Source organism: Salminus brasiliensis, chromosome 1 (assembly GCF_030463535.1).
Source record: "Salminus brasiliensis chromosome 1, fSalBra1.hap2, whole genome shotgun sequence".
Taxonomy (NCBI): Eukaryota; Metazoa; Chordata; class Actinopteri; order Characiformes; family Bryconidae; genus Salminus; species Salminus brasiliensis.
In genome coordinates, this window is record NC_132878.1 from 36876468 (window position 1) to 36902857 (window position 26390).

The following is a 26390-nucleotide window of genomic DNA, read 5'->3' on the forward strand; positions in this document are numbered from 1 at the left end:
AATGTTTTGATCATTAAGCTAGAGTACTTAAATAACACCAATTCTAAATTCTGCAGAAAGGTTTAGAAGCAGGTTGATGTGAAATGATTGATGTGCTTCACTATAGAGAAACCTACCAGCTTGGATATCTGTACAGTGGGGGAGAATGAAAGCATGGCTCACAAAACAAGTTGCAACATGCATATACCAAATTTCTTTACCGTCCAAACCTACCAGTGAACCCTTACACTGGCTTCCTTGACACACGCAATGCTGATAAAACAGTAACTATATAAAAAAACAAAGAAAATGGTCTCCGCCATTGTTTGCATTTGTTACCATAAAGCAATGATTTCAAAAGCATTACGTTCAGATATCAGGCCACCTCTGTGAACAACTCTAATTCTGTAAGTTTGTCTAGAACAGAGCATTTCATATCAGGGTACTCTGAATAGCTTTTACATCTTAAACTTTAAATGATGCAAAATAACCAGCGGAATTCCCTGATAAATCCATTTATGTTAATACAATCCAACATAATTGCCTTTTAAGGAACAAAAAAGGGAAGTGTTCAGCTTCTTTTCCTGTAAAAACAGAAAACACACAAGTCAGTAAGCAGGTGCTGAAGCAATTACCCCACTGGCTTCTATTATAAACCAATTCATTTGCTGCTCTTTTTACTAAGAAATGAAAACTACTGGGAACACACCAGGATGCTGAAAGCTATGTACTTCATCACATGAAGCCAGCCAACCACATCTTTCCAAAATGCCTCAAACAGATCCCTGGGCACATGAACAAACTTGGAAAACACTAACTGCTAGTTGTGTTAAATGAGTTAAAAAAAAAAAATAAAAAAAAAGACACCTGTGCAGGTAAGCATCATGCTAAATGATTGTCTAGTTGGTTAGGATAGCCTTACCTCTCCCCAGAGTGAGAACATTTATGCTCTATGGAACTCCTGGCTATAGACGGCTGTGGCAACACCAGGGACCGAAACTGTGCTCTCCAAATACTAGCACCAACGCTACTAAATAGGCAAGTGCACCACCCAAAAAGCAGAGCATGGTTTTCTGAAACACGTGTGTGGTTAGTGTGGACAGCATGTTTGTAACAAACACACACAATTAATCCCCTGGCAAAACAGGAGCTAAAGTGACCGCTGCAACAAAGCAACAAAGAAAAATAGCCTTGCAAAGCAACGCTTGGAAACCATTATCTTTTATTACTGGTATGCACATTACAAAAATGGTTCTTTCACTGTTTTAGTGTTAAATATATGAAGTCCAAGTTCCATTAGCAGACATACAATGGACCATCTAACTTTAACCAATACAAAAAAAAAAAAAAAAATTAGAAAAATAAAATCAAGTAAGTCACCTTGGCAAATTGAGTGTTTCCAACTACATCAGCTTTAGTACTAACTCTCTCCAACAAGGTATATGACAGTACAGTGAATACGCTAGCATGCCTTTGGAGCAGTTTGGTCAGTTGTTGGACGCGCTTAGACAAGTATTATTAAAAAATTAGGTACTGAAAAACAACAATGCGACGATCCACAGCAGTTAATTCTGAGCTGTGTGGAAGTGACACACCACTGAGAGCCAGATGTGAGAATGACGTAGCTGTGTGTGCTTGAGTGCTTATGTCTGAAAGATTTTTATTTGGCACATGAAAGTTAGTGATGAAGGCGAGAGAGCTGTTCATGCACAGTTAACAGCAAATTCACAGAGAACCAACGAAAAAAAAAACAAAAAACAATGTAGCAGGTGCACAAAAAGAATGCCAAGATGACCGAGGGTGAACTCATAGCATAGCATAGCACAGCATAGGCACTTGAGCTTCCCCTAGGAGTGATCAGTGTTTTATACCACGTTTACAGCCTCTCCTAGCATTCCAATCTCAAATTAGGCAGACAATTAGCCAGTAAACTAGCTCACAAAGGTCCCCAGTACACCACACACCACACTCATGCTCTCTCTAGCTCTCTCACACATGAATGCTTGTAAACAGTTTCAGCATCGCTTTCATCGTACAGCCCTAAACTACAGAATTGTTCCATCAATATAAAATAAAATGTTAACTGGGACCAGCTATGTACTCTGCTGTTGTTCTACATGACCAATGGCTGAACACTGCAAATTAGACATGCAGTGTTTCCAGAGGCAAAAGATGGGATGAATCTTTTGACAATATGTTTTGGTCGTAAGACTTGTAAGACATTTTGATTTACGTCACCAACAAAGACAGCAATGAACCTGGACATTGAGCCCCCTTTAAAAGGATAATCTCATCAACTTACTTTCAGTCAGTCTTCATCAAATTCATCAGTCTTTACATTTTAATTGTACACAATGAACCAAAGTCAAACTGTTTGGTGACAAAAACAAAAATAAGCATTTCTATATGTACTGTGTATTTATACTTTTAACCCCATGAACTTATTCAGTTGTTAATTCTTATGCAGAAACTACTGTGAAAGTTATTGGCAACAACTTGGGTCTATGTTAGATTACTGTTGATAATAATGACAGTAATGTAGTTATGAATGAAATGTGGATTACAGGGTCTATGGGGTTAAATGAACTGTTAAAAAAAATATAAAAAAGGTCAAGTGATTGACGCTCACCATTTTTGAACATTTGCGTCCAAAACGTCAGTGCTTCTCCACTTAAAAATGCTTAAGTTGTGCTATAGACATGTCTTGGGCTTGTGAATATACACATATATATTTTTTGACATTTGTGCTTCTCAAATAAAACAAGAATAAAACTGCGACTCCAAGTCATCTACTACAGCACCCACCAACCACTCTTACAAACAGTCTATATTAAAGTCTTACATGTAGTACTAACGGACAGCAAATCATGACAAGACAGGCCTTCCAACAAGAGGAACAAAATGAATGCAATGGACACTCAACCAGCCCATTCTGGATTTGCTAATACATGCTCTTTGTATTACTTGGCTGCCAGTCTACAGTCCTTGCTGTCCTCTGGGCAATCAAACAATACTATAAGACTACACAGCTTGGCTGTGCGTTCTTTTGTGCATGGGATTCTAATGAAATAGGTCAACTGCACTGCTCTGTTGGGTGAGATTAGTGCAATATGCTAAAACTGCAAAGAACAGGTCATCTTAACGGGGAGCAAATGCACAGGTATCGGCGTGCTCTCATGATCAGCATAAAGACACAAAAAACAGCCAGCAGCGATCCTACTTTCAGAATGATAAATGCATATATTTAGTATTAATTGATAAAATGATAAAATGTATTTCACCACGCTGAGCAATTAATTTTCCTTACGCAACGAAAAACTAAAAATATTAACCCTATTATCCCCCTAATATCACAGAATAGAAAAAAAATAAATTCTACAGCAGAATCATCCCCCTGTGCCGTCGTACAGCAATGTCCACTACAATCAGTCATCATGCAGGAGCCACCACAACTTGGATGCTTTCTAACTTACCTAACTACACTTCAATAGACAAATGACCCGAATATGTAGCTCGTGACTTGTTCCTTGTTAATCTTCTAAAGAATTAATAGACAATTCTCCTACATTTTTTCTGTTTTACAAAAAAATTCAATAATTTCCATACAAACTAATTAAAAAAAAATCTAAAAGTTTTAAAAATAAAACGTCCTCTGTAAAAAAAAAAAAAAATGGTTATACGTCTTCTTGTCCTAATAATCAACAACAACAGTCTACTTGTATATTTTGGCCTTCGACCTTTGTGCTTCATCCCCAAGCAGAACACGACATTCCAGGATGGCGACTGTAAGGGTTTGTGTGAGTGATTTGTTCAGCAACACTTTGAAATCAACAGACCTCAATCCTAATTCTCAGTCAGGAAATGTGCACCCAGTTTAAGGAATTGTGGGTTAATGGACAGGAACTGTCTCAAGACACTGGTGTAATCCTTATCAGACATCACTGATGCCAATACAAAGGCAACAGGACGCTTAACCAAGTATTACAGAAGTAAATACATGCCAATGACGGAATCAAATCCAAGTCTACTGAGAGCATTCGTTCTGTAATGATACTGAAAGATGAATACATGAAGATGAATACAATATTGGTGTATATATATCGTTTAGATTCTAATAAACAATCAGCATTTTAAATCAGTAGTAACTTGGGAAATGAAATCTAACTCTAAGACGATCAACAGTAGTGTAACTAAGCACAGGCATCCGTACTACTGAAGCAAGGGGTGAACGATGCTATCAAACAGCCTCCACCAATGACCAAGCACTGGGGCATCCGATTAAACATTGCTTTAGTTCACATAGCTCCACCCACACCAGCCATCCATCAGTACCATAACTAAATAAAAAAAAAATAAGTTAAATTCATATTTTCCAGCCTTGCTCGCTTCATACTGTTTTGCTCATAGTTTAGCTTTGTTTGCTTATATACAATAAAGTGAGAGACAGTACAAGGCACACATTTAAACCTTTCAGAAAACGTTACAAATACATAAATTAACAAATCATCACAAGCCTAGCTCTAATATGCTCCGAATCCTGTGCTAAAGGCTAAAGGCTTAAGCCCGCTCTCTGTCACTTGTGGTGTGCGCAGGATAAAAAGGTTTTATACTATGTGCTGACTGGCCCAACTGGGGGCTGGTTTCGAGGGTCTCTGTGCGAGATACAAGTCTGTTGTTCAGCTCCAGGAGACTGCGACAGCCGCCTGCGGTCCAGGATGTGAGAACACCAGGTCCATGTGCTTGTGCTTTTTAGATGCAGAGTCCTTCTCTCTTCTGTCCATCGCTTGTTTGTCAGGTGCTTTCCAAGCCACAGTGCAGAGGGTGGCAGCTGCTAACATGAAGAGTTCGGTAGTGTTATTTTGCTTGATGACAAACGTGTCCGCACAAGTCAGATGCTGTCGACGAAGCTGCCAGGAAAGAGGCCCGTTCGACCGTTTCTCTGGAGAGTTCCTTTGAACCAGCCGTCCTCGCGCTTCTTGTGCACAAAGACTATGTCTCCCTCTTTCAGCTCCAGCTCTGCCTCGCTCTGCGGAGGGTAGGACACTACCACGCGGTACCTGCACAGGACGAGCCAAAAGCACACAGATGTTTCCAGTATTCAAAAAAACAAAAAAAAAAAACAAAAAAAAACCTTAACATACAAACTAGAAAAAAAGCCATTTCCAGTAAAATGACTACTGGGCTACGCTGTTTCTAACAGCTATTAGCAACAAAGGTTTGAGCTTTGAACAGCTGCTTTGGTACACTAGGTGGCGATGTGCACCTTTTACTCACTGTACTGAGTTCAAGTCCAGCCATTTAGTCACAGTGCAAAAGCCAGTGTGTAGCCATGGGTATAATGATATTACAATAATTCATGACTGGATACAATACAGTGGTGTTTAAATTCAATTAATTAGAGAGCTGCAAAGCTGCACTTTGTAGTGTCCAAATCCTGTTCTTGGCCAATAAGTTAATATCCATAAGCAAACACACACACTGTACTCAGTTAAAATACAGCTGAATTCTTAAAAAGTGTGCCCACTTCATTCGGTGCTCTTGAGACACAACTATTCCAAAACCTAGTAAATGGACATACTAGTTTCACCTTCAGATAAAGAAATCGTAATTAAAGGCAACTTCAGAGTAGATCTTCCATTGCAACATTAAACTATACTTCTCCCTTCCCACTGAAGACTACCAGGTTGCAGTTACTGTACCTCTCGCACACAATTGGCCGGCCGTCATGCTGCATGGAGAGGAGGGAGGAGCATGGTTGCCGTGGTGGTGGTGCAATGGGGGCAGGGTTGTCCTGGGAGCCACTCCTGCGGTGTGCTGCGTCAGTGTTTGAAGATGATGAAGAACATGGCACAGATGTCTCGGACTCCACTTGGCAGGACCCAGTCCTACCTTGGCTTCCACTGGCCGCCACTGCAGAGGCAGACAGGGGCATTTCAGGCCCCATGGCGCCCTGTGTCATGTCCGCAGTAGCGGCCTGCTCTGCCTCCAGCGTTGGGGAGGATGGGGGAGAGGGGCGCAGCTTCTTTTTGTTCGAAAGCAGTTTCAGCAGCCCTTTCTTCTCTCTCTGGAAAGGGTAAGAGAACTGGAGTCACGGTGACGAATGCTGACGCAAACAGATTCTTACATGTATTTAATTAGATGCATGGATGGTACACACATCTATAAAGACTCTGGATGAAAGGCATGCTGGTGCCAAGTCTCACAGGCCTTTATTGTGCAATTTTAGGTTTCATCCATCTCTCTAAAGCTGTCCTCGCCTCTTTTTCGGTGTCGAAACAAATGCCCGGCCTCTCTAAAATCCTTTAACTCAATTCCCGGAGCTATGCTGGGCCGACAGAAGACTCGTCTGTGTGCAAATGACTTTGTTAGGATAAATGTGTATGGAAGACCTTTCTAGAACTCTTCAAAACCATCTGCTGGTGCCGACAGCCAGAGAGTCCAGCCAGACGGCCCACTCTGGATTCTCCAATCCACATAAGTGCCAACAGTGTTCCCCAGGAGGCAGAATCTCATGAAAAATGTGAGCTATGCAGACATCTCTGATCCAAAGACTGAAAAGTGAAAACAAAAAGGGAACCTCCAACTGAATTAAACTGATTTTACAGAGAGTACCAGCCTGGGAAATCACTGGCCTGGAGGAGGCTCTTGGATAACACTCAAGGCTGAGATATGGCTTATCCAATATTGGAACAGTCTGTGAGTGTGTGAATCTGCTATTTATGGGGCACTATAACATTATGCTACATCAGAGACCTACCCAAGAGATCTACCCACCTCAAATAACAATCTACAGTCAAGTAAGCCGAAGCTACATAACTCATTTCAGCCTAGCACAAAAAAGACCCTTGCTAAAATAGAAACAACTGGGCAACTGGGCAAAACGTTCTCCAAGGTATACTGTGTGCCAGATGACAGATAAAGCAATAATGGACAAAATGTGTGAGCATAGAGCAACACAGCCTTGGTTTTACTGGGAGAACCCCAAGTCAGATTAATTCAGGATTTCAACACTGTAAAGCTGACTCAGCTCAACCATCCAAAAATCAATACAAGGGCACTGACGTTTCTCAGGATTTACAGAAGCTGGTCTCCAAGACTGGAGCGGTTATGACGAGAAGTGTCAGTAAAGAGTAGCGTGTACATGTGATGCACTGCTTTAGGGCTGTCCAGCTGTGATCTTGGGAGGGCTGCTAAAAACACAACTACTAAAGCATCTTAATAGGAATAAAACTTTTTTTTTGTGCTGATGGCTACTCAGATGAAGAAGCACTGCACTAAGCAGCAGATCATACAAAGCACAGCTGGTTGCGTCGATGAACATCAAGCTCAAGCCTGTTTAAGTACTCTACTTGTATAACAGATTTAATATAATAAACCTTCAGTTAGAACATTTGTCACATTTGCCATCAGCCAACCTGCTTTACAAACATGCTGTTGTCAGGTTAAAGAGTTCAGGGTGAATTAAGTTATGTTGTGACGTTCACATGTTTATCTTAAAGACCTTAGACTGACTGTCTTTCACTTAGAATGGTTTTTATTAGCAGCAACAGTAATTTGATGTAATACAGAAATGTTCAGGGGCTCTCGATGAGCAGTGCTGGAAACTGGATCTGGTGCAGAATGAGGATCATTCTATAGTGAAACAATGAACCAAAGGTTCCCAATTTTGGATGTGATTGTATTGCCTCACCTTGCAGTCCTTATCCAGTCTACAGGCAGCAACCTGGTTTGTTGCTGTGGCACCGATGGGCTTGGCATTACCGGTGGCAACTGGAAGCGCCACCATGGCAGCAGGCCTCATGGCATCGACCTCCAGAGAAGCAGCACTGACGTTGGGTGGGGTGAGGGAGGCAGCAGCACAGCCCATAGCCACACCCATTCGTGAGGCAGGGTTAGAGGTGGGAACAGAGCTAGGGCCAGGTGACTGCTGTGGACACACTGCCAAGTGAGGCAGAAAAGCCAAGGGATTTTGGGACTGGATGGGTGTTACAGCCGCAGTGGGGCGGTCTTGACTGTGACAGACTCCTTAAGACAAAATGAAACAGACACTGTACATTTAACCTGGAAATAACAGTCAGCCTGGATTCAGTCATTAAACAAAATGTCAGAGAAAATGAGACCACCAGCACTCTTCTTATGACTAGTGTGTTTCACAGGTGGTAACTTACCTGTCCTAACAGCATTCCGAGCTTGATTGACAGTCATCTGCGAAGTCACATGCATCAGCACTTTAGGATGCTGACCAGGAGGCACGTGAGCAGCTGTCACAATGGCTGCTGGCAGGGGGCTAGACGGAGCGGGACCTGTACAAATTGGGAGGGGCTTGCTGGGATCTATGCCACCCAGGGAAGGTCCGAGCTGGGCAGAGGAGGGGCTAACGATGGTGATGTTGCGCCCAGCTTGCGAGCACAGTGTTAGGGGTACTTTAGGCTGACTGCTGCTTGCTGCCGTCCTAGTAGACAAACAAATCAATTTTCATATCAGAAAACTGAGAACAACTCACCCAAACACCTGACCACACCGACCATGCTTTTCCCAAAATGTTTTATTTTTATTTTTTATTAAATAGTCAGTTTCACTTGGTTGGAGTTTTGATTATATATGTTTTAGGCATAAAAGAACAGTCTAACCTTGGTTTGTAGAGAGAAATATATTTCTGGGAATATATTTCACAGAACAGTATACTAGTCAATACTTCATTGACTATGTTTAAGGAATATGGGATTCATTAGCGAGTGAGCTGAAAGTGTTGAAAAAGTCAAATGATGCATTAAAAATGGTGTGTAAAGAGACAGCTACTGCATGTTTACTGCCCTGAAGTAATTGGCCTTGCTCATAATGAAGAGTACCTACATAACCTGCCACAAGCACACTCTGCAAATCCAACCTAGAATTTACTTCTTTACAGTGTGTGATGAATTTGTAGTGCATACATGTTGGTGAATGGACATCCTAATATTGCCTTGGACTACTAATAGAGTTTGAATGAATGCGAGTGGGAGTGTGGATGCTACTGAATGGGGAATTAAATGACTTTTCTGTATACATAAGTGTAAGTAACTGTACTTATGTAAACATCAAGCATATTCAACCATTCACAACCTAGGGGTTGCAAATGGCAAAGTAAATAAGTCTATTCTGACATCTCTGGTGATGTTCTAGGCATGAGTGACAGGGCAATGTTATCAGATCTTGGCAAACAACGAGGTAATAATGACCATATTAGGAAAGAGCTCTGGTAGTACTAATTTAATAGTACACAGCCTGCTAAATAATGGGTGTGGGGCACTTTACTGCCAATTCTGATTTTAAAACAAACAAACAAAACAAACATGATTACACTTAGACATCTGTCAGGCCAAACTTATTTGATAAAATCTGATATTATAATCTCTTATAATCTGTCATTATGATCTAAAAAGGAAACGCAGCAACTTCGACTACCTTATGGATATTACATGGCATGAGATCAGATCTATTATTAGGATTAATTGGGCCTTATACAAGAATATACGCCAGCATATTTACATTATTAGTGTTGAATCTAAATGCTAAACCTGAATCTAATTCTAAGTGCTAAACATTCCCCTGCATTCCATTTCAATGCATTTTTTCAGTGACAAATATTGACAAAGTCAAGTTCAGACGAAAATCTAAGTATAAATTTCAAAGACTGGCTGCTCGATTTATTCTTTGTAATCACATAAAAGTTCACAGGCAACAGGTCTGGCTGGTCACAAGTAGGAAAAGTTCAATCATTGACCCTAATCATCTACCTAGCTGGGTACCTTACATGGATGCACTGCCCGTTTGCATGCAAGACACATACTAGATTGATTTGGGCCATGGGCCACACATTTGTTTTGTTGTCCTTTCATACATCAAAACTACCGTCTCCACAAGCCTTAATGGAACATTTACTGACATGGCAATAAAAATATTTTGTGGGGTTATATTTTAACAATCCAGTTCATAGTATGTCAAAGGCATTGGAATCAGTAAAAATGACCACACCAATAGTCTCGTCTTAGTTTTATTGTGTTCTTTACCTGCTGACAGGGCTCATGTAGTTGCCAGGAAACACTCCGATCTTGCCGGTGTGCATGGACGTTCCTTTAAACCAGCCATCCTGACAGCGCTCCAACACCAGGAACATCTCGCCTTTCCTTAGCTCTAGCTCGTCCTCCTTACGGGGAGAGTATGGGAACATTGCCACATACCTGAGAGCCAAGAGGTGCGGACGGGGAGGGGACAAAAACAAAAATATTTTTAAATATTCTTGTACGGACTTAGAAAGCTTCAAGTGTATCTCGTGCCCGAACACACTCAACCACATGCAGAGCCAAATTCAGGTGTGTCTAATAATAACCAGGTGTGTTTGGTCTAGTGAGAGTTGTGGTCTGGCAAGTAATGAAAGGTCAAATGTTAGGCTCAGGGCCAGACTCTGTGCAAAACTCCAGACACAGCAGCATTCTCCCTCAGGGTCTGACCTCTAACCTGTGCTCAGTCATGCTCAGCTGCCATTCAGTAACAGCAGGGAGGTCAGACAGAGGTGAACCCGCGCACACACACCCAAGAGAAACATGCACACCAGCACACGCAGCCATCAAAATAGCCACACGCGTGCAAACATCCACAGAACTTGGCTCTCTGCGTCGCTTTAACACTCACACTGTCGGTCTTTGGCGCCCGCTCTGGTCACTTGCTGAGGGGGAGGGCCTCTGTCCGGAGGCCAATGCAGAGGCAGCACCCACGGTAGACGACTGTGGGGGAGGTGGAGGAGGAGGAGGCAGAGCATCCTGAGAGAGAAACAACAGAAACATAATAAATACAAAAAAGGACAAATATATATATATATATATATATATATATATATATATATATATATATATATATATATATATTCCAAGATAGAGCACTTGCATCTAATAAATGAAGAAATCTGTAGCTTTAGTCAGCTCTGCAGGTACAGCTCCACTTTGATATGTTTACAGGGTGTGCAAATGACTCAAGCATCCAGTTTATTCTAAAGCCACCCTTACAATGCACTCGAAACAAAGAGAAATGCAAAGCAACCGAGTCACAAAACACACACGCCTTTAGAGACACATCAATCACTGGGAGACATTAGTGTGTGCCCTGAGGGCACCAGAGCATTTCCACTAAGCACTGAGAAGGGAAGGAGAGCTTACTATCAGATGGCACACTGTCCTTTTCCCATTTGGGATGGAATGTGTGTGTGTGTGTGTGTGTGTGTGTGTGTGTGTGTGTGTGTGTGTGTGTTTGTTTCGGTTCACTGCTGGCGCTTGAGACGAGATGATTGGTTTGCCCACAGGCAAGAGAAATCATCTGAGCACAAAAAAAACATCATGTAGAACTCCCTTCTGAACCACTGAGCCCAAGGTTGTGTTAACATGCACACACACAGTTTTAAAACGATACCAACACCCACACACAGAGCTATATTTGTCAAATTATGTTTAGCTTCTTATTAAGACCCAAGATCAGCTTTGCAACATGAATTATAAAACTATATGCAAGAGACTTGTTTGCGAAATATGGGTCAGTTAAATCAAGTTAAAGGCTTCTGTCAGACTGACCACTGGGAGTGAGGCGTAGCTGGTCTCTGGGGGGAAGGTGAAGACCGTCGCTGTAGTCACAGGGCTGCTCGGTGGAGGAGTGACGATGAGTCCCGTCGTGCAAATGTGAACCTTTTGTGAACAGATGGGAAAGACAGACACGTTACAATTAACCAATCAGACACATGACACATCACTCCCTGGTGCATATATGGAAACTAAGCTGCCAAAATGACCTATTTTAAATGCAACGCCTTTACGAAAACCAAGCCATTTGCATATGTATACCTATTCAGTTTACTGCAGATTAGAGCCACCCATTCTTTCTGAAATTATAAGGCGCCTTTCAGCCCAGGCGGCTTTTTAAAAGAGGGACGACACAACCAATCAGGTCTGATGTAATTTACATATATCAGGCACAGAAACAAAAACTAGGGTTAAATAAAGATTGGAGAACAACCATATAAAAATTGAACAAGAGTTGCTGCTGATGAATAATGCTGTGTTCCATTTGAACTGGGATGTTGGATCTGGACTGAAAGGCATCCACATGGATGTCCTACTGGGAAAATTGAGGAAAGCCGCACCGCACGGAGTTCAAAGTTCAAGATGGCCGCACCATACATCAACCGTAATGAAAGCAGTAGTATTAAACAGTTTATCATTTATATATCATATTGGCTAGATTACTGTAATGCACTACGGTCAGGTTGTTCCAGCAGGAACCTCAATAAACTTCAGCTGGTGCAAAGTGCTGCAGCCAGGGTCCTTACTAAAACTAGAAAATTTGACCATATCAGTCCAGTTCTATCAGCACTTCATTGGCTCCCAGTTAAATTCTGTATCGAATACAAAATTCTTCTATTAACATATAAGGCCCTACATGGCCTCGCTCCTGAGTACCTGCGGGATCTTATTGTATATTAAGAACCATCAAGACTACTTAGATCTCAGGGTGCTGGCCTCTTACTCGTTCCCAAAATTCAGAAAAACTCAGCAGGGGGAAGAGCCTTTTCTTATAAAGCCCCCCAACTCTGGAATAACCTTCCAGATAATGTTTGGGACTCAGACACAGTCTCAATCTTTAAATCTAAGCTGAAAACTTATATGTTTAGTTTAGCTTTTGGTAATTAATGTTTCTTAGATAAGGGCTGCAGGTCCAGGGGTTCGCGGACCCAGGGAATTGTAGTACACCAAGATGCTGGAGCTGTCGTCTCGCTGCTTACACGCGATCACTCAGTTTTGTTGACGATGGAGCAGAGAGATGCTAGTGTTTTCAGGGTGCTCCCGTGTCCGTGTTACCTTCTGGCTCTCTCCTTTTAATTAGGCTGTTATAATCAGACCTGCCGGAGTCGTCAGACACACTCTGATGCGGATGCTCAACATTCTCCGCCCTCCATAAAATTCCTCTCAGAACTAACTTTCTCTTTCTCTTTTTACCTTCTCCGAGTAAATGGCCACCCAGCCCGACCTGCTGAAAGATTGCCCGCTGAGGTCCCCTCTACCTGCGTCAAACCAGCTGCCACAAACCAGTCCGGTCAGCGGGCCCCCCCACCCGCCACCACCCATGGCGGACCGGCGGCTCTCCCGCCTGCCGCTGCTGTCTGTTTGGTGGCCGTGTTGAAACCTAGATGGACTCGTGGCTGTCTGACACTATTAATATCACCACTATCAACTTTCTGTTGTATCTGCTTTGGTAATTTCTATCATTAATGTTTAAATAGTTCTGACCAGAGGAGGATGGGTCCCCCTTGTGAGTCTTGGTTCCTCCCAAGGTTTCTTCCTTCAGCTTTGAGGGAGTTTTTCCTTGCCACTGTCGCCGTTTGGCTTGCTCACGGGGGGTCTTTGATCCTTCATGTTATTTCTTCTTTCTTCTCTGTCTCTGTCCTTTATTAAGTACTAATTATGTAAAGCTGCTTTGTGACGACAACAGTTGTAAAAAGCGCTATACAAATAAATCTGACTTGACTTAACTATCAGCAACTTCTATCTGTGGACGTGTTTCCGTAGTGTTTGGATGAACAAGTGAACATTATGCTGTATAATACGTAGTTTTCAACAATGTAAACAATGCTACACTGGGACATGAAAAGTGGTTGGTTAGATTTGCCATAAAACACGAGTAAAGGGCTGCCAATCCAGTTGTGGTAAACTCTGAAGTGTTTAGCTAACTGTTAAGTAACAATTATCAAGAGTGTTTCATTTGAAAGTGGTCTACTTTATTCTCAGTGCCGACCTACAGGGTGAATGGAATGCAGCATGAAACCACACAAAAAGCTCAGGTGTATGACAGTAACAGCTGCCACAAAACTATAAAAGAAAGAATATAATAATAAGACCAGCCTCCACCAGAAAAAAGAAAAAAACAGACCTCAATCTAAAGAGACATGTCTGTCTTCACTCATTTTTGCCAGCATGAGTCAGTCTATGTGTACAAATGCGACACACACACACGTTCAGGTTTTCCCCCTCCATGAATAAGAACAATCCACCTCAACAACTTGACATGACCAACAGAGGTGACCTGAAACTGTCACAAGCAATGAGAACATTATTTTTTTTTTTGCAGGGATAAAGCCACATGACGTTCTAACGCCAGCCCCACGGGAGCTGCTTGAGAGGCCTAGTGGAGCTAATTATTGTCTGCCTACGGGAAGCTACGTAAAGGTGGGCTCATGTGAGGCAAACCACATTAGTGCAGGCCGAACACGACAACACATCAGAATTGAAATCTTCACTTCCGCGCACAGCTTCTAGACATTATCATTAGTACTGCGCTGCACTGCCTCATTCGGAGCGAAGCAGAAACAGCAATTACAGATGCTAATGATGGGTCTTATTTATAGCGTAATAAAACCTTGAGACCTGCATCATACAATTTCACATGCAGCAGGTGGAGCGGAGATTCCGCAATAAGCGAAAGCCAGGGAAGCGAGAATCGAATGCTTGAAACCCAAAGGGGCCTAAAGGAAATATTATAGATGCGAACCCAAAAAAAAAAGAAAAAGAAAAAAGGATGTTCCAATGCAAGACGCTGAGGCTTCACACTGAGTCTGTCTTGGAATGCACTGGAAGTTTTAATGCGAATTCACACGAGGGCCATAGAGAGCCCAAAATAACCACCACTGGGGACAGGAGTGCAGTTAATTCTGCCCGAAACGATAACATCCTCCATTCCCTTTCAGTTTTATTCAATTTCCTGTTCTTGCGCTGTGCGGAGGAAGTCATTTTGGAGCGATACTGCAGATTGTATGGCCGCCCGAAGGGCACATCGATCATGTATATCTTTATCCTTTTGATTCATCCTCTTCCAGCCTAAAATTAGCCCACAGTTATCAAGCTTTCCATAACCACATTTAGGAGTTGGGGAAAAAGCTGATTGATTGATGATTCGACACATTAAAGGTAAGGTTTTCGTGGTCAGCTTCATGCCTTTTACAGCCTATTCATATGTTTCAAAATTGTTCAATAGGAGTCAAATCAGCACATAATGAAGCAAAGATTTTAAAAGCGAACCCAACCCAAACTTGCCCAGTTCATTTGAGAACATCATGAACAGCTGACTCACCTCATTATCCACACTATGTTAAAGTAAAGCAATAAGAAAGTGTTCCCTAAACAGCTTCCCTAAAGCTTTCCCGTGCTGCTCCACTGCAGCCGTGTTTTGGCAACTCCTAACCGTTACAGGCCATAGGAAGGTTGATAAATATAGTTTTATTTTCAAGGCTACAAATTGCAGTTGGTCCTCCAACAGCATGGCCTGAGAAAACACCGGAGTGTATAGAAGTGTTAGAACTGCTAACCTCATTATGTGTAATGAATGGGGCATGACCAGGAACACACAGCGTTGAAGCTGCCGCAAACACCAACCCAGCCGGGCGTATGGTGGCGTGTGTGTATACATATACACATACAAGTGTGTATGTTTGCTAAGGCGTGAATCAGGAACAAGTTGGGGAGACGTTTTTGTGACCTCAACACTTTTAGAGATTTTATGCAGACGTTTCCTACTTTACTGTGCGGCTAAACGTGTATGGATAACAAGTTCATGCCTTTTGCAAGACTCGTGTTACTCTATGCAGATGAAGATGGAATCTGAGCAGCGCTAATGTAGTTCAGTAGGGGACAGTGGAGCACAAACAGACACATGATGTGCTTTTGGTCATCATCTCATTCTCATAGCAATAGAATCCGTGAATTTCGACCATGTTCTGCTATTTCTCATAGCAACCTTCCATCAGTTTTTTTTTATTAAAGATTATTTGAATATCTCTTAATGGCTGTTTCATATATGTTTATTATTACTGCTGAACTACTCATTACTGCTAGGTGCTAGAAAATAGTCATTTGAAGGAGAGAAGTGCAGGTTGCTTGTATATACACAAAAGTATTTTCCTTGCTTATTCACTTGAATTGAAGAATTATACTAGGGCAGGGCAATATTATGGAGCGATCAGTGTTTCTGGGGCTGATGCAGATCGCCTTTAAGCTTGATCGGTCGATCACGGATACCAATCGAGGACGGGGCCCGATGCAATATTAGCCTTTCCAGGCAAACTTTGTTGTGCAAGGCTTCTATAATGTTTCTGCAGCGTCTCTCCAGATGAAATGTACTGATTAAATGAAGGAAATGAAGTAAACCACGTTTAAAACGCTGTGGAACTCTACTGCGGAGCTCAGAGTGGAATCACAAATGAAAAGGGCTGCTTATCTAACGCTCAACTCCTTTAGCTTTCTGATTGCTGCTGCTGCACCTTTGGTTTTGTGTGGTTAGTGGTGTTTGTTAGCTCTGCTGTGTTCTGATACTCACTGTACTGGGCTGTTTTGAGTGACTCAATAGGGATGCCCAGTTCGTGGTGTTAAAAGTCTTTACTCTGCTTACCCTACATATACATTTTGGCTGAAAACTGTCCAATGCAGATACATTTATCACAGTATTTTTTGTCGAACATTAGTGTTGCATTTTAAATACAATTTTTTTGTGTGTCACCACTGGGTCTGTCCATTTCATTCCAACTATATCCGGCACACTAATTTAAACCCAATTGAGTCCCTAAAACAAAATGTAGGCCTAAAAAAATCTTCAGAAAATTCTAAAATGAGATGACAACCCTGCAAAGTACTATCAGTAAAATGAGTGTATTCTGAGTCACTCACTCTCTCCTTTTCCATTAGCACATTTCTCTGCTTCTCCTGGAACCAGCCTGTTCTCGTCCCTTATCTCTCCTTCCAGCTTTCCCCCAACTTTCTACTTCTATACTTTTATCTTGCTCCTTCACTCCAGCCATGAAACCACTCTTGCTAGTCTTTGGCTGGCGCTACAGGGGATCAGAAAGACCAAGGACATAGACAGGCTACACATTGACAGCACCGAAGGGAAGGCTGGTTTGCGCCACATTTAATAAGCTACATGATGTAATTCTGTAAGTTGAACTTAAAAAGCATAAGACAGGGGACGTGCAGAGCCATGTTACAGGCATGAACAGGCTTGGCTTTAGTCGTTTTGCAGTGTTTGGAATGTGTAGTTGATAATTAGTGTTGAAACAACCGGACAGGAATGCTAAAATGACTAGATTATACCCCTTTTCTAAGAAAGGGAGGGGGAAGGGAGAAAGAGCGGGATTGCGTGACCGTAAGCACCTACTACTTTACGGCTACTTTATTCAGCAACAAAAAGAGAGGTGCGTCGTGCTGCGCTGCGCCCGCTCCAGGCTTGATTTCAGGGGCTTCGCGGCTGGCACCAGCCGGCAGACGACAGCCGTCTGTCAGACGACATAAAGCAGTAACACTGCTAAAATTGAATTAATTACAGTGGAGCTCTTGGGAATGAGTAGGCTGTCAGCAAAAGAGAAAAAATATGGGGGGGGGGGGGGTGGCAGGATGTGAGATACAGATGGGGGGGCGGGGGTGGGGGGGCGGCAAAAGTGGAATAATAAAAAGACGGGGGATAAAAACAGACAGACACGGAGAGAGAGAGAGAGATCAGAGCAAAGGGCTTCAGGCTAGCGAGTCATGCTCAGAGAGTCGTGCTCCAGCAGAATATTTACTGTGGCATCATGAGAAGACAAATAAACAAAAACAGCATTTGGGGAAACTACAAAACCAAAACAAGCAAAAAAACAGTCTAATTATAGCTACATCGCACGAACAGGCCAGATTTATACAATGAACATAGAGCTGCTGTGTTCTCTATTAACATACTGAACCCTGTCTAAAATATAGACACAGCTGCCGTATATAAACAGGAAACTTTACATGCCAATAGCGCAGCTGTGCAAAGACAACCCGCACAGTTCACACCAATTTAGCTACACTAATTTTACACCAAGTTGGCTACCTAGAGCAAAACTGTGTGATATGGGTGGGGTATTCAAACAGCGATGATTCAAAGGCAACAGCCATCAAGTTGGGAAACCAAAACAGAGTTTGAGAGGACGTGTAAAACAGTAGATTAATTTGGGGGCATTTGAAGAGTAACACCGGTGAAATGACTGAAAAATAGTGGATGGCTTTACATAAACAATGTGTCTCTGACGTCAGCATGGACAGGGGGCCCAGCTTAAAAAGAGTGAACCCACTCTCAACGTGCTCTGTGTGCATGCTTTCACATTCATATTTAGCTAGAGAAGTGTTTCCCAAAACTGGCTGTGGCACATTGCTCTGCGCATTGTAGCGTTCTCCCTGCTTCCAACACAGCTGGCTCAACCATCGCCAGACCCTGCTAACACTGAGAAATCAGCCACAATAATGTAATAATTGGACTGAGTGAAGAGCTGCACACTAGGCTTGCTATGGTCCGGTGCGAGTGGAGGAAGAGTGCTCCAGCTCCAGCTGTTAATGTGTTCATTTAATGTGGCTAATGTTACGGTGGTCATTAACAACCCCTTGCTGAGTTGATGAGCAGAAAAGTGCATTTTAAAGCAGGAAAGGCATTAAAATGTGCAAGACAGTAACTTTATGGCTCTGTTTGCGTAGTGCCTTTCTGTAAAATGACCCATTTGTGATTACGTCAGGACCACCAGCAGAACCCTGAACCAGAACCCTGAAGGAGCATGGAAAAGGAGGCAGGACTAAAAGGTTGCTGGTGTTGCTTTCTAAAGGGCACTAACTATTAACTCATGTTCAATCTATATATCGGGCTCTCAATCCACTTCCAATCTTTGGCTTCGATAAAAAAAAGGCATGAGAATCTAAATCAATAACAACTATGCACAATTGGGATTGGCAATCAGTCCAAGTCAAGGCTTAATCCAGGCTCTATTCTAAACATTCCCATGTTCAGATCCTTGCTACTCCAATAGAACTTTCACCAGATCAGTCAGAAACTCAAGAAACTCCAACTTGATTTCAGTGGAGGTGACCCATTCCAGTTTTCTACAATCTCTTTCCATCAGTTCATCAGGAAAGAGGAAACAAGGCAGCCCTCCAGAAGCCTCCTATAGAAAGATTGCAGGATGTCGCACTAAGTAATTCGACTGACACGTCAAGTTTGCTTCCTGATGTCCACATCACCGGGCAGACGGTGGAACAGCTGTGAATGGCTGTCATTCCGTGGTTGGTGTGGTAACCTCTGGGAAGAGAGCTGAGGGGGTGCCGTTACGCATCCCTGATTTCTCTCTCACACACAGTCAGCCTTCTGGACTGTGTGGAATGAGGGAGTGAGAGACATGTGTTGAAGGGGGGGCGGGGGGCTGCGGCAGGAGTTAATTGCAGGCAAACAGAAAGGAGGCCCAGGACCAAGATCTTGCTGTAGTTAAGCACACCAGAGATTGAGTGGAAGCAGGACCTTTGACTCAGTTTATGCACTGCCTTCTTTTCAATCATCCCTCCGTCACTCAATACTTATTGACTGCAGTCACTCTAAACCTTCCCTAATTTTTCCTGAGGGGAGAATTCAGAGAGCTTCTCATGCCAACATTCCTTCAAGTCTAAAAGATGGTGGCAAAAACTTAACTTAGACATTTAGAACAAACTGCTCTGTAAATTTGATCACACTGTTTATTCCTGATCCCACTGTGAAGGCTCTTACTAAAAATGTGCATTCTACCTAAAGATATTCAACGTTCAAGTAATCATGAGAGGCAACAAACAGGTCATCACTGACTGCAGGGGGAAAAACACACACAAACTGGTGGAAAAAAAAAAAAAACAAACAGTCTTTGCTACTCCAGCTCTCACCTGGGATGGGGCACTGGAGGACAATCCTCCGCTGAGCTCCCCTATGCGGGCTGCTGCCGTGGGGTTGGAGGAGCTGATAAGTACAGGACCACTGATCTCCATGGAGTGCCTCTGAGGTGGCGGGGCCAGGCACGGCTTGTGGGACATGGTCAGGGAGGTAAACGAGTGGCGCTTCTTGCTGTTCTTCTTCTCGCCTGCAGCCTTTTGCAAGCCATTGGCCTGGGGTCCTGAAGCAGAGGAGGATGGCCCCTCACCGGAGTCACTGCTGCCGTCTGCCACCTTGTCCAGCTCTATGAGCTGCCGAGCTGCTGTGTTGAACTGAGAGAGAAAAGGATTAAGAAAAAATAGAAAGAGAGATGGACATAAAGCACATAGGTATGGACAAAAGTAGTGGGACAACAACAAATTACACCTGCAGAAGTTTATGACGTCCCTTTCTAAACCCACAGACATTAACAGAAAAAGAAAATGGCCCTTCCCACAAAGTTGGAAGCATATAATTGTGCAAAACTCTGCTAATGCATTTCCCTTCAATAGAAATAAAGGGGCTTATGGGAAAAAGAATCCCACTGCATCATCCCTCCCCCACCAAACTTTTCAGTTGGCAAAATGCAGTCAGACAGGTACACTTTCCAGGCATTCGCCAAACCCAGACTTGTCCATCAGACTGTCAGACAGAGAAGCATGATTCATCACTCCACAGTGATCAGTCCAGTGGCGGATAGTCCTCTATTAAACACTTGGCATTCTGCTTGGTGATGTAAGGCTTACATGCAGCTGCTCGGCTATGGAAACCCACGCCATGAGGCTTCAGGCGCACAGTTGTTGTGCTGATGGTAACGAGCACCAGAGAGAGTTTGAGACTTGGAACAGCACTCGGTGACCCCGCTTTGTAACTTTTTTACATGGACACTTCATGGCAGAGTTGCTGTGGTTCCTAAATGCTTCCACTTTTCAATAATACCACTCACTTACAGTTGACTGTGGAACATCTAGGAAGGAAAAAAAACGCTAACTGACTTTCGACAACTAGGGTTGCAACGGTATAAGATTTTAATGATAAGATAACTGCTTCAGAAAGTCACAGTATACAGCATTTGACAATTCTCAATATCATTATAGAACCCAGGAATTAAAAAAATATATTTTTCAGTTTAACAAAAGCTTCACTATAGTTACAACTTGAAACTATTTAATAATGAAAGTAAATGTAAAATGCCTGTTTACTTAAAAAATGTATATAAATAAGTATGCTGCACATGAGGTGGAGCTTATTTGAACCATTTTATTTCCAGCTAATGATTATTTTCCATTTATTGACTGAAATATTGGTTTTTAAACTCTGAAAACAGTAAGAAATTGGTGGGATTTTCTGTGGGAAAAAATAAAAATACATTTAAAAATGGTATACCGCTGCAAGTGTATTTGCAAAGGTGGCATCCTATTGTAGTACCAAGCTGGAATTCAGTGAGCTCTTTACTTTGCTTGATTTTACACACCTGTGGCAATGGGACTGAATGAAACACCTGAATTCAACAAACAAAGAGGTGTGTCCCAATACTTTTGTCCACAGTGTATATTCACAGCTGCTTTGGCAGTGTTGTACTTGAGCCAGCCAAGCCAACCGGGCATTAACAATTCAGACTTTCACAGAACTGAAGTCACTTGTAATTGTAGGTAGAAGCGATCATATTTCATTGCTCCATTATAATAAACAGGAAAGTCAGGAACTCTGCATGCTATAAAAAGTATGTGCCTCTCCTGATTTCCTCTACCTTTGCAAATTTGTCACACTGAATGGTGTCAGAGTCTTACAGTAAATGTAATAAGACAAGGAGAACATCAGGAAACAGAAAACACAGTTTTTATATTATATCATTTATCGCAGGCAAAAAAATGAAAAGGCAATTTTCCAGCAAACAAACGGCTCTGTCACCTTCAGCCGCAACCGAATGCTAGAGATCAGTCTTTCATATGACGGTGGAACAGGCTAAGCTAGTCTTGTGGTGATTCTGCCTGGGTGTGTTTGGTTTAACTGATCCAATTATCAATCAAAAGAGGTATTGGTTTTTCCGCCAATGTGACAGTTTGTGCTGGATACGTTGTTTTCTTTCAAGAAATATATAATTGTACACATATTACACATTAGGGCTGCACAATATATCGCCTCTGCATCTTTTTTCGCAAATTGCACATGTACAGCGGTCACACTGCAGGACCGACAGTGTCTTGTGCAATGTCAAATGACATGTTTTTTTTATTTTTAATTCTCATCGTCCATTACAAGTTACCAGAGATCCACTATATCTGCCAATTACCATTTACTTTACTCAAATACTGGATATACAGAATGCATTATTATAAATATCATGACATGCTGAATCCCTTTTTTTCTTTCTTTTATAACACACACCCACAATATAGCAATGTCTTTTTCGATATCATGCAGCCCTACTATTATATATGCACACACACCATCAAAGAAAAAATGGCTCCAGATCTTGTTTAAACAGATAAAAGAGTTAGAGTGATGTATGAATATGACTAATATGTGTAAAACCATCCTCAAAGCCTCAAAATGCGAAGGATTAGGAGAAGGGTAGGAACAAGATGCCTGGATCAGAAGCAGGGAAGGAAACAGGGGAGTGGGAGGGGAGAGAGAAGGGGGGGGGGGGTCAGCCCCACATTACTGTCACTCATAAGCAACTCTGCTGAACAATAGAGAGAACAGGAAGAGAGAGAAAGAGCTCAGAATTGAGAGTGAGAAAGAATGTGCAAGTAAGAGGGAGAGAGGCTGAGTGGCTGCTGGTGTACAACAAGAGGGTGATGAAACCCAGAGAGAGAGCGTGAGTGTGACAGAGAGAGAGAGAGAGAGCGTGCGAGAGATATTGAGAAAGAGCAAGAGAGAGCAAAATGGAGTGAGCAGTAGAGCGAGGGAGAGAGAGCTACAGGCTGGTTTACAGGACGTGAACTGGAAGGCGAGATGAAACTGTAGGTGACAGCCACTTTCATGTGAAACAGAAATCAAAGGAATAGGACTATAAAAGCTTTAGCTAATGATAGAACCTTTTTACTACACCCCCTAAACCCCCATCCACAGCCCCAGGCAAACAGCTCGACACCCACACTCGAAAGCAGCCAATCAGAAAGCACACACACAGAGTTCACAGGCAGGTCTTAGTGTAGACACAAATCGACCGGAGTTAAACTGGGCAATGTTTATAGATATAACGATAATGAAATGTACTGGAAAGCACACTTGGCCTTTGTGTGTAAGGCATGTTTGGGGTTAGCTGAGGTTATTCAGTAGCCACCAGTGCAACCCATAGAATGAGATAATGGTCATTTCTAATTGCAATTCAGCTTTATACTCCCATTACTTACACTTTGCTTGTGTTGCCACTACCTAGCTTACTGACAGCACTTCTTTGTGCAGGTATAATGATCCGTTTTACTATTTGTTCTTGGCTCCCTGTTGACAGGAACCCTTGCTGCCTGTATACTTGAAGGAAAAAGGAGGGTGGGCAACATGACAATGTTCTAATCAGCTGCAAAACACTTACTGACATCATTCAAACACACACCTATCAATAAACACATGTATGAACCATGTGGGAAGGGAACCCTTTCATGGGTACCGTTTTAAGCACACAAGCATGTGATCAGGGTACAGATAGTAGTGGATAGCAGCTTTACTGCACTGCCCAATGGAAACCCCCCATAAGAGAGCATTACAGGGGTTGAGTTCTTGCATATATAGTGCATATTTAGGCTGTCAGCATATTTTACACAATAATACATAAATAATAAAACAATCTTCTAAGAAAACAAAACAAAAAAAACAAAAAATGTGCAAAAATAGAGGGTTGTATATAAAGTTTGCACACGCCTGGACAAAAACCCTAAATCATGCAGAAAAACCTAAATTACCTAAGATTAAGAAGTTTAGCAAATTAGGCCTGAGGCAAGTCACCTATTGTAAATAGGAATGGGCAGAATTGAGAGTTACATTTCCAAGCTTCATAAGAGCTGTGGACTGAACTTAAAATAGAGCTCTTTGGTCAGTCATTAAAAAATTGTTTGTAAAATAGGAGAACTGCATTTCATGAAATGACCACCTTGCCAACTGTGAAGCAAGGGAGTAGATCCATCATGCTTTAGAGTTGTGTTGCAGCCAGTAACAATGGCAATATTGTATAGGTGGAGGGAAAGGGGGAAGTTAGGTGGGAAAGAAATTCCAACTACAAGAACTGAGAGACTTTTAGTTGCTACCACAAGTGATTTCTGCCAAATGAGATGTTAACTCCTGACTCTGTGAAGTGCTCAAATATTTGGCTACAATGTTCTTAAAAAAATTGTAAAATAAAAACTATAAACTATAAGAAATTATAAAAAACATAAAATATTGTTTGAGGTTTGATTTTATATATATATATATATATATATATATATATATATATAAAGAGTGCCCAAAATGTGCATTAAACTGTACATTTACATTTAAGGCATTTAGCAGACGCTCTTCTCCAGAGCGACTTACAAAAGTGCTTTGCTATTTACCCAAGAAAAACCTCAGCTAGTTTGAACAGGCTAAAATTCAAAGATACCTCTACAGTTCATACTAACTGTATAAACGGGTGTGTTCATTGCAGTGTTCAAGTTTATTTGTGTAAACACGTTTATGTGCAGAATTCTTACACAGTACGCGCATGGAGGGCAGCAGGGACAACGCGTGACGGCAGCAAACAGAGGCTGACAAAAATAAAGAGCTATTTTTCTCCTCTTCACTCACGTTCTTTCAAATGGCTGAGTGGATGTGTTTTCTGATGCCACCAGAGTCCAAAACTATGAGCTCAAAAGCACTCGTTTAAGGAAAACGCCTGCCATCGTGAAAACAACCATGGCTTCTGCAAGCCCTTAAGCTACCATCTCTTTCTCTCTCTCTCTCTCTCTCTCTCTCTCTCTCAGTCTCCCTCTCCCTCTCTTTGTGCACGTTTGTGCACATGTACGCATGTGTGAGAGAAAAATGCTATTGAAGCCCTGCTCCAGGGTGCGCGAGTGCGACAGCAGCTATTTTAGATTGTTTTGATGGTTATTTTCAGGCCCAGGTTAGAGATGCTGCGATGAGAAAGGAGTTGTGAAGAGCATGTCAGGAAAAGAGACTAATGATGGTGTTCAGAATGTGTGTGTGTGTGTGTGTGTGTGTGTCTGTCTGTGCGCAGAGGGTGTGCAAGTGTTTGTGTGCCCAGCGTTAGTTGGTGAGCGTGAGAGAAGCCGAACTCCAAACAGAGACAAAAAGAGAGCGTGAGTGTGGAGGGAAGCTGTGTATATCAGGTGTTACGAGTGTTGCGACTGCAGACAGAGATGGAATCAGCGGGGGGGGGTGGCCTCCCTCAGTCTTACTATTAAGGATTGGGGCCACAGACATAACCAACGGTACATAAAATATATACATAAAAAAATATTAATAACAATAAATAGAAAAGGCTTCTGTTTTTCCTTTAGTGTATATTTAATTACCTGTTCGTATACGCTCACTCAAATAACTAAATTAGAATGCACATCTAACTCATAAGGCGCACTACCCTCCTCCCCACCTCCTTGTGTGTGACAGCATGGCTCCCCCACTGAGTGTACACGTGTAGGGACTAATGATGTTGCAGTGTTATACTGCTGTTCTGCTGTATATTACTATGGATATGGCCTGTATATGGACAGTCCAATGGTAGTTTAATGTGTATGTGAGCGTGAGTGAACGTGGAAAAGCCACGTGGTCATGTCTCAATGCAGACAAAAGCCTCCCCAGCTGTTCTGTTCAAAGCCACGCCTGGGATCGTGCGTCACTCACAAACAAAGTGATGGCGACGCTATAAAAGGCTGACGCGCATCTCTTTTAACGGAGACATTTTCAGAGTGTTCTCTGATTCAAAAGCTTAAAGAGCTTCACAGAGCTCTCAAAAAAAGGAGTGCTGACTAATTTGGCTGTGTTTGCCAGGACCGCTGCCGGAAGCTGCCGGAGATTTTGGGTCTCTGAATGTCCGGAGGCTTGCTTTTCAAAGAGTAAACCGAAGTGAGTCATGCATATCTACCCCAAAAACTCCCTCCAATGTGTTTAAGTTAACAGACACTGCATTAAAACATCTCTCACCTCTACATATGATATGGGGAAGATGCCGATCTTATCTCCCAGCATTCCCTCAGCCCAGTTCTGGTCCACCCGCCGAATCACTGTCAGAATGTCGTCCTGCACAGTGGGGAAAGAAAACAGCAAATACATGCCTTGTTACTGGGCAGAAACCTAGTCCATTTCACTGCAACAGATCATCATATTTCGAATGCTTCTCATCTGTACCAGAGTGCAACGTGTGCTCCTAAGAAATGCCTTATATGCTCTCATTAGAAAGAAAAACATGCTCTGGGATCACATGGATTTTTTATTTATAGGTTCATCTTCAGTGTAACAGGGACATAATTACTTTCTCTCTGTTCTGTTCCAGTGAGCACCAAAAGCATATCTAGGCATCAGTGGCTGAAAATGCAGAGCGCAGTGTGAAGTTCTACACACACAAAAAGGTCTGTGTGTTCGAGGAAAAAGAGGACATGACTGTTCTCACCCTGACTGCCATTCATTTGCAATATAGTGGCAAAGTAGTG

General features: G+C 42.3%; 1 protein-coding gene across 1 annotated transcript in view; it reads right to left on the reverse strand.

Moving 5' to 3' along the window:
- Positions 1-1146: 1146 nt before the first annotated feature.
- The window catches only part of sh3rf1 (SH3 domain containing ring finger 1), a 60317-nt gene continuing 35073 nt past the window's right edge, over positions 1147-26390 (reverse strand). The window contains exons 4-12 of the mRNA XM_072678671.1: positions 25885-25980; positions 19737-20054; positions 11580-11690; positions 10651-10778; positions 10029-10199; positions 8148-8431; positions 7670-8004; positions 5679-6043; positions 1147-5036 (exon numbers count right to left, since the gene is read on the reverse strand). Coding sequence (XP_072534772.1) covers positions 4868-5036; positions 5679-6043; positions 7670-8004; positions 8148-8431; positions 10029-10199; positions 10651-10778; positions 11580-11690; positions 19737-20054; positions 25885-25980 — 1977 coding nt within the window. The 3' untranslated portion in view covers positions 1147-4867. The remainder of the gene's footprint in view (positions 5037-5678; positions 6044-7669; positions 8005-8147; positions 8432-10028; positions 10200-10650; positions 10779-11579; positions 11691-19736; positions 20055-25884; positions 25981-26390) is intronic.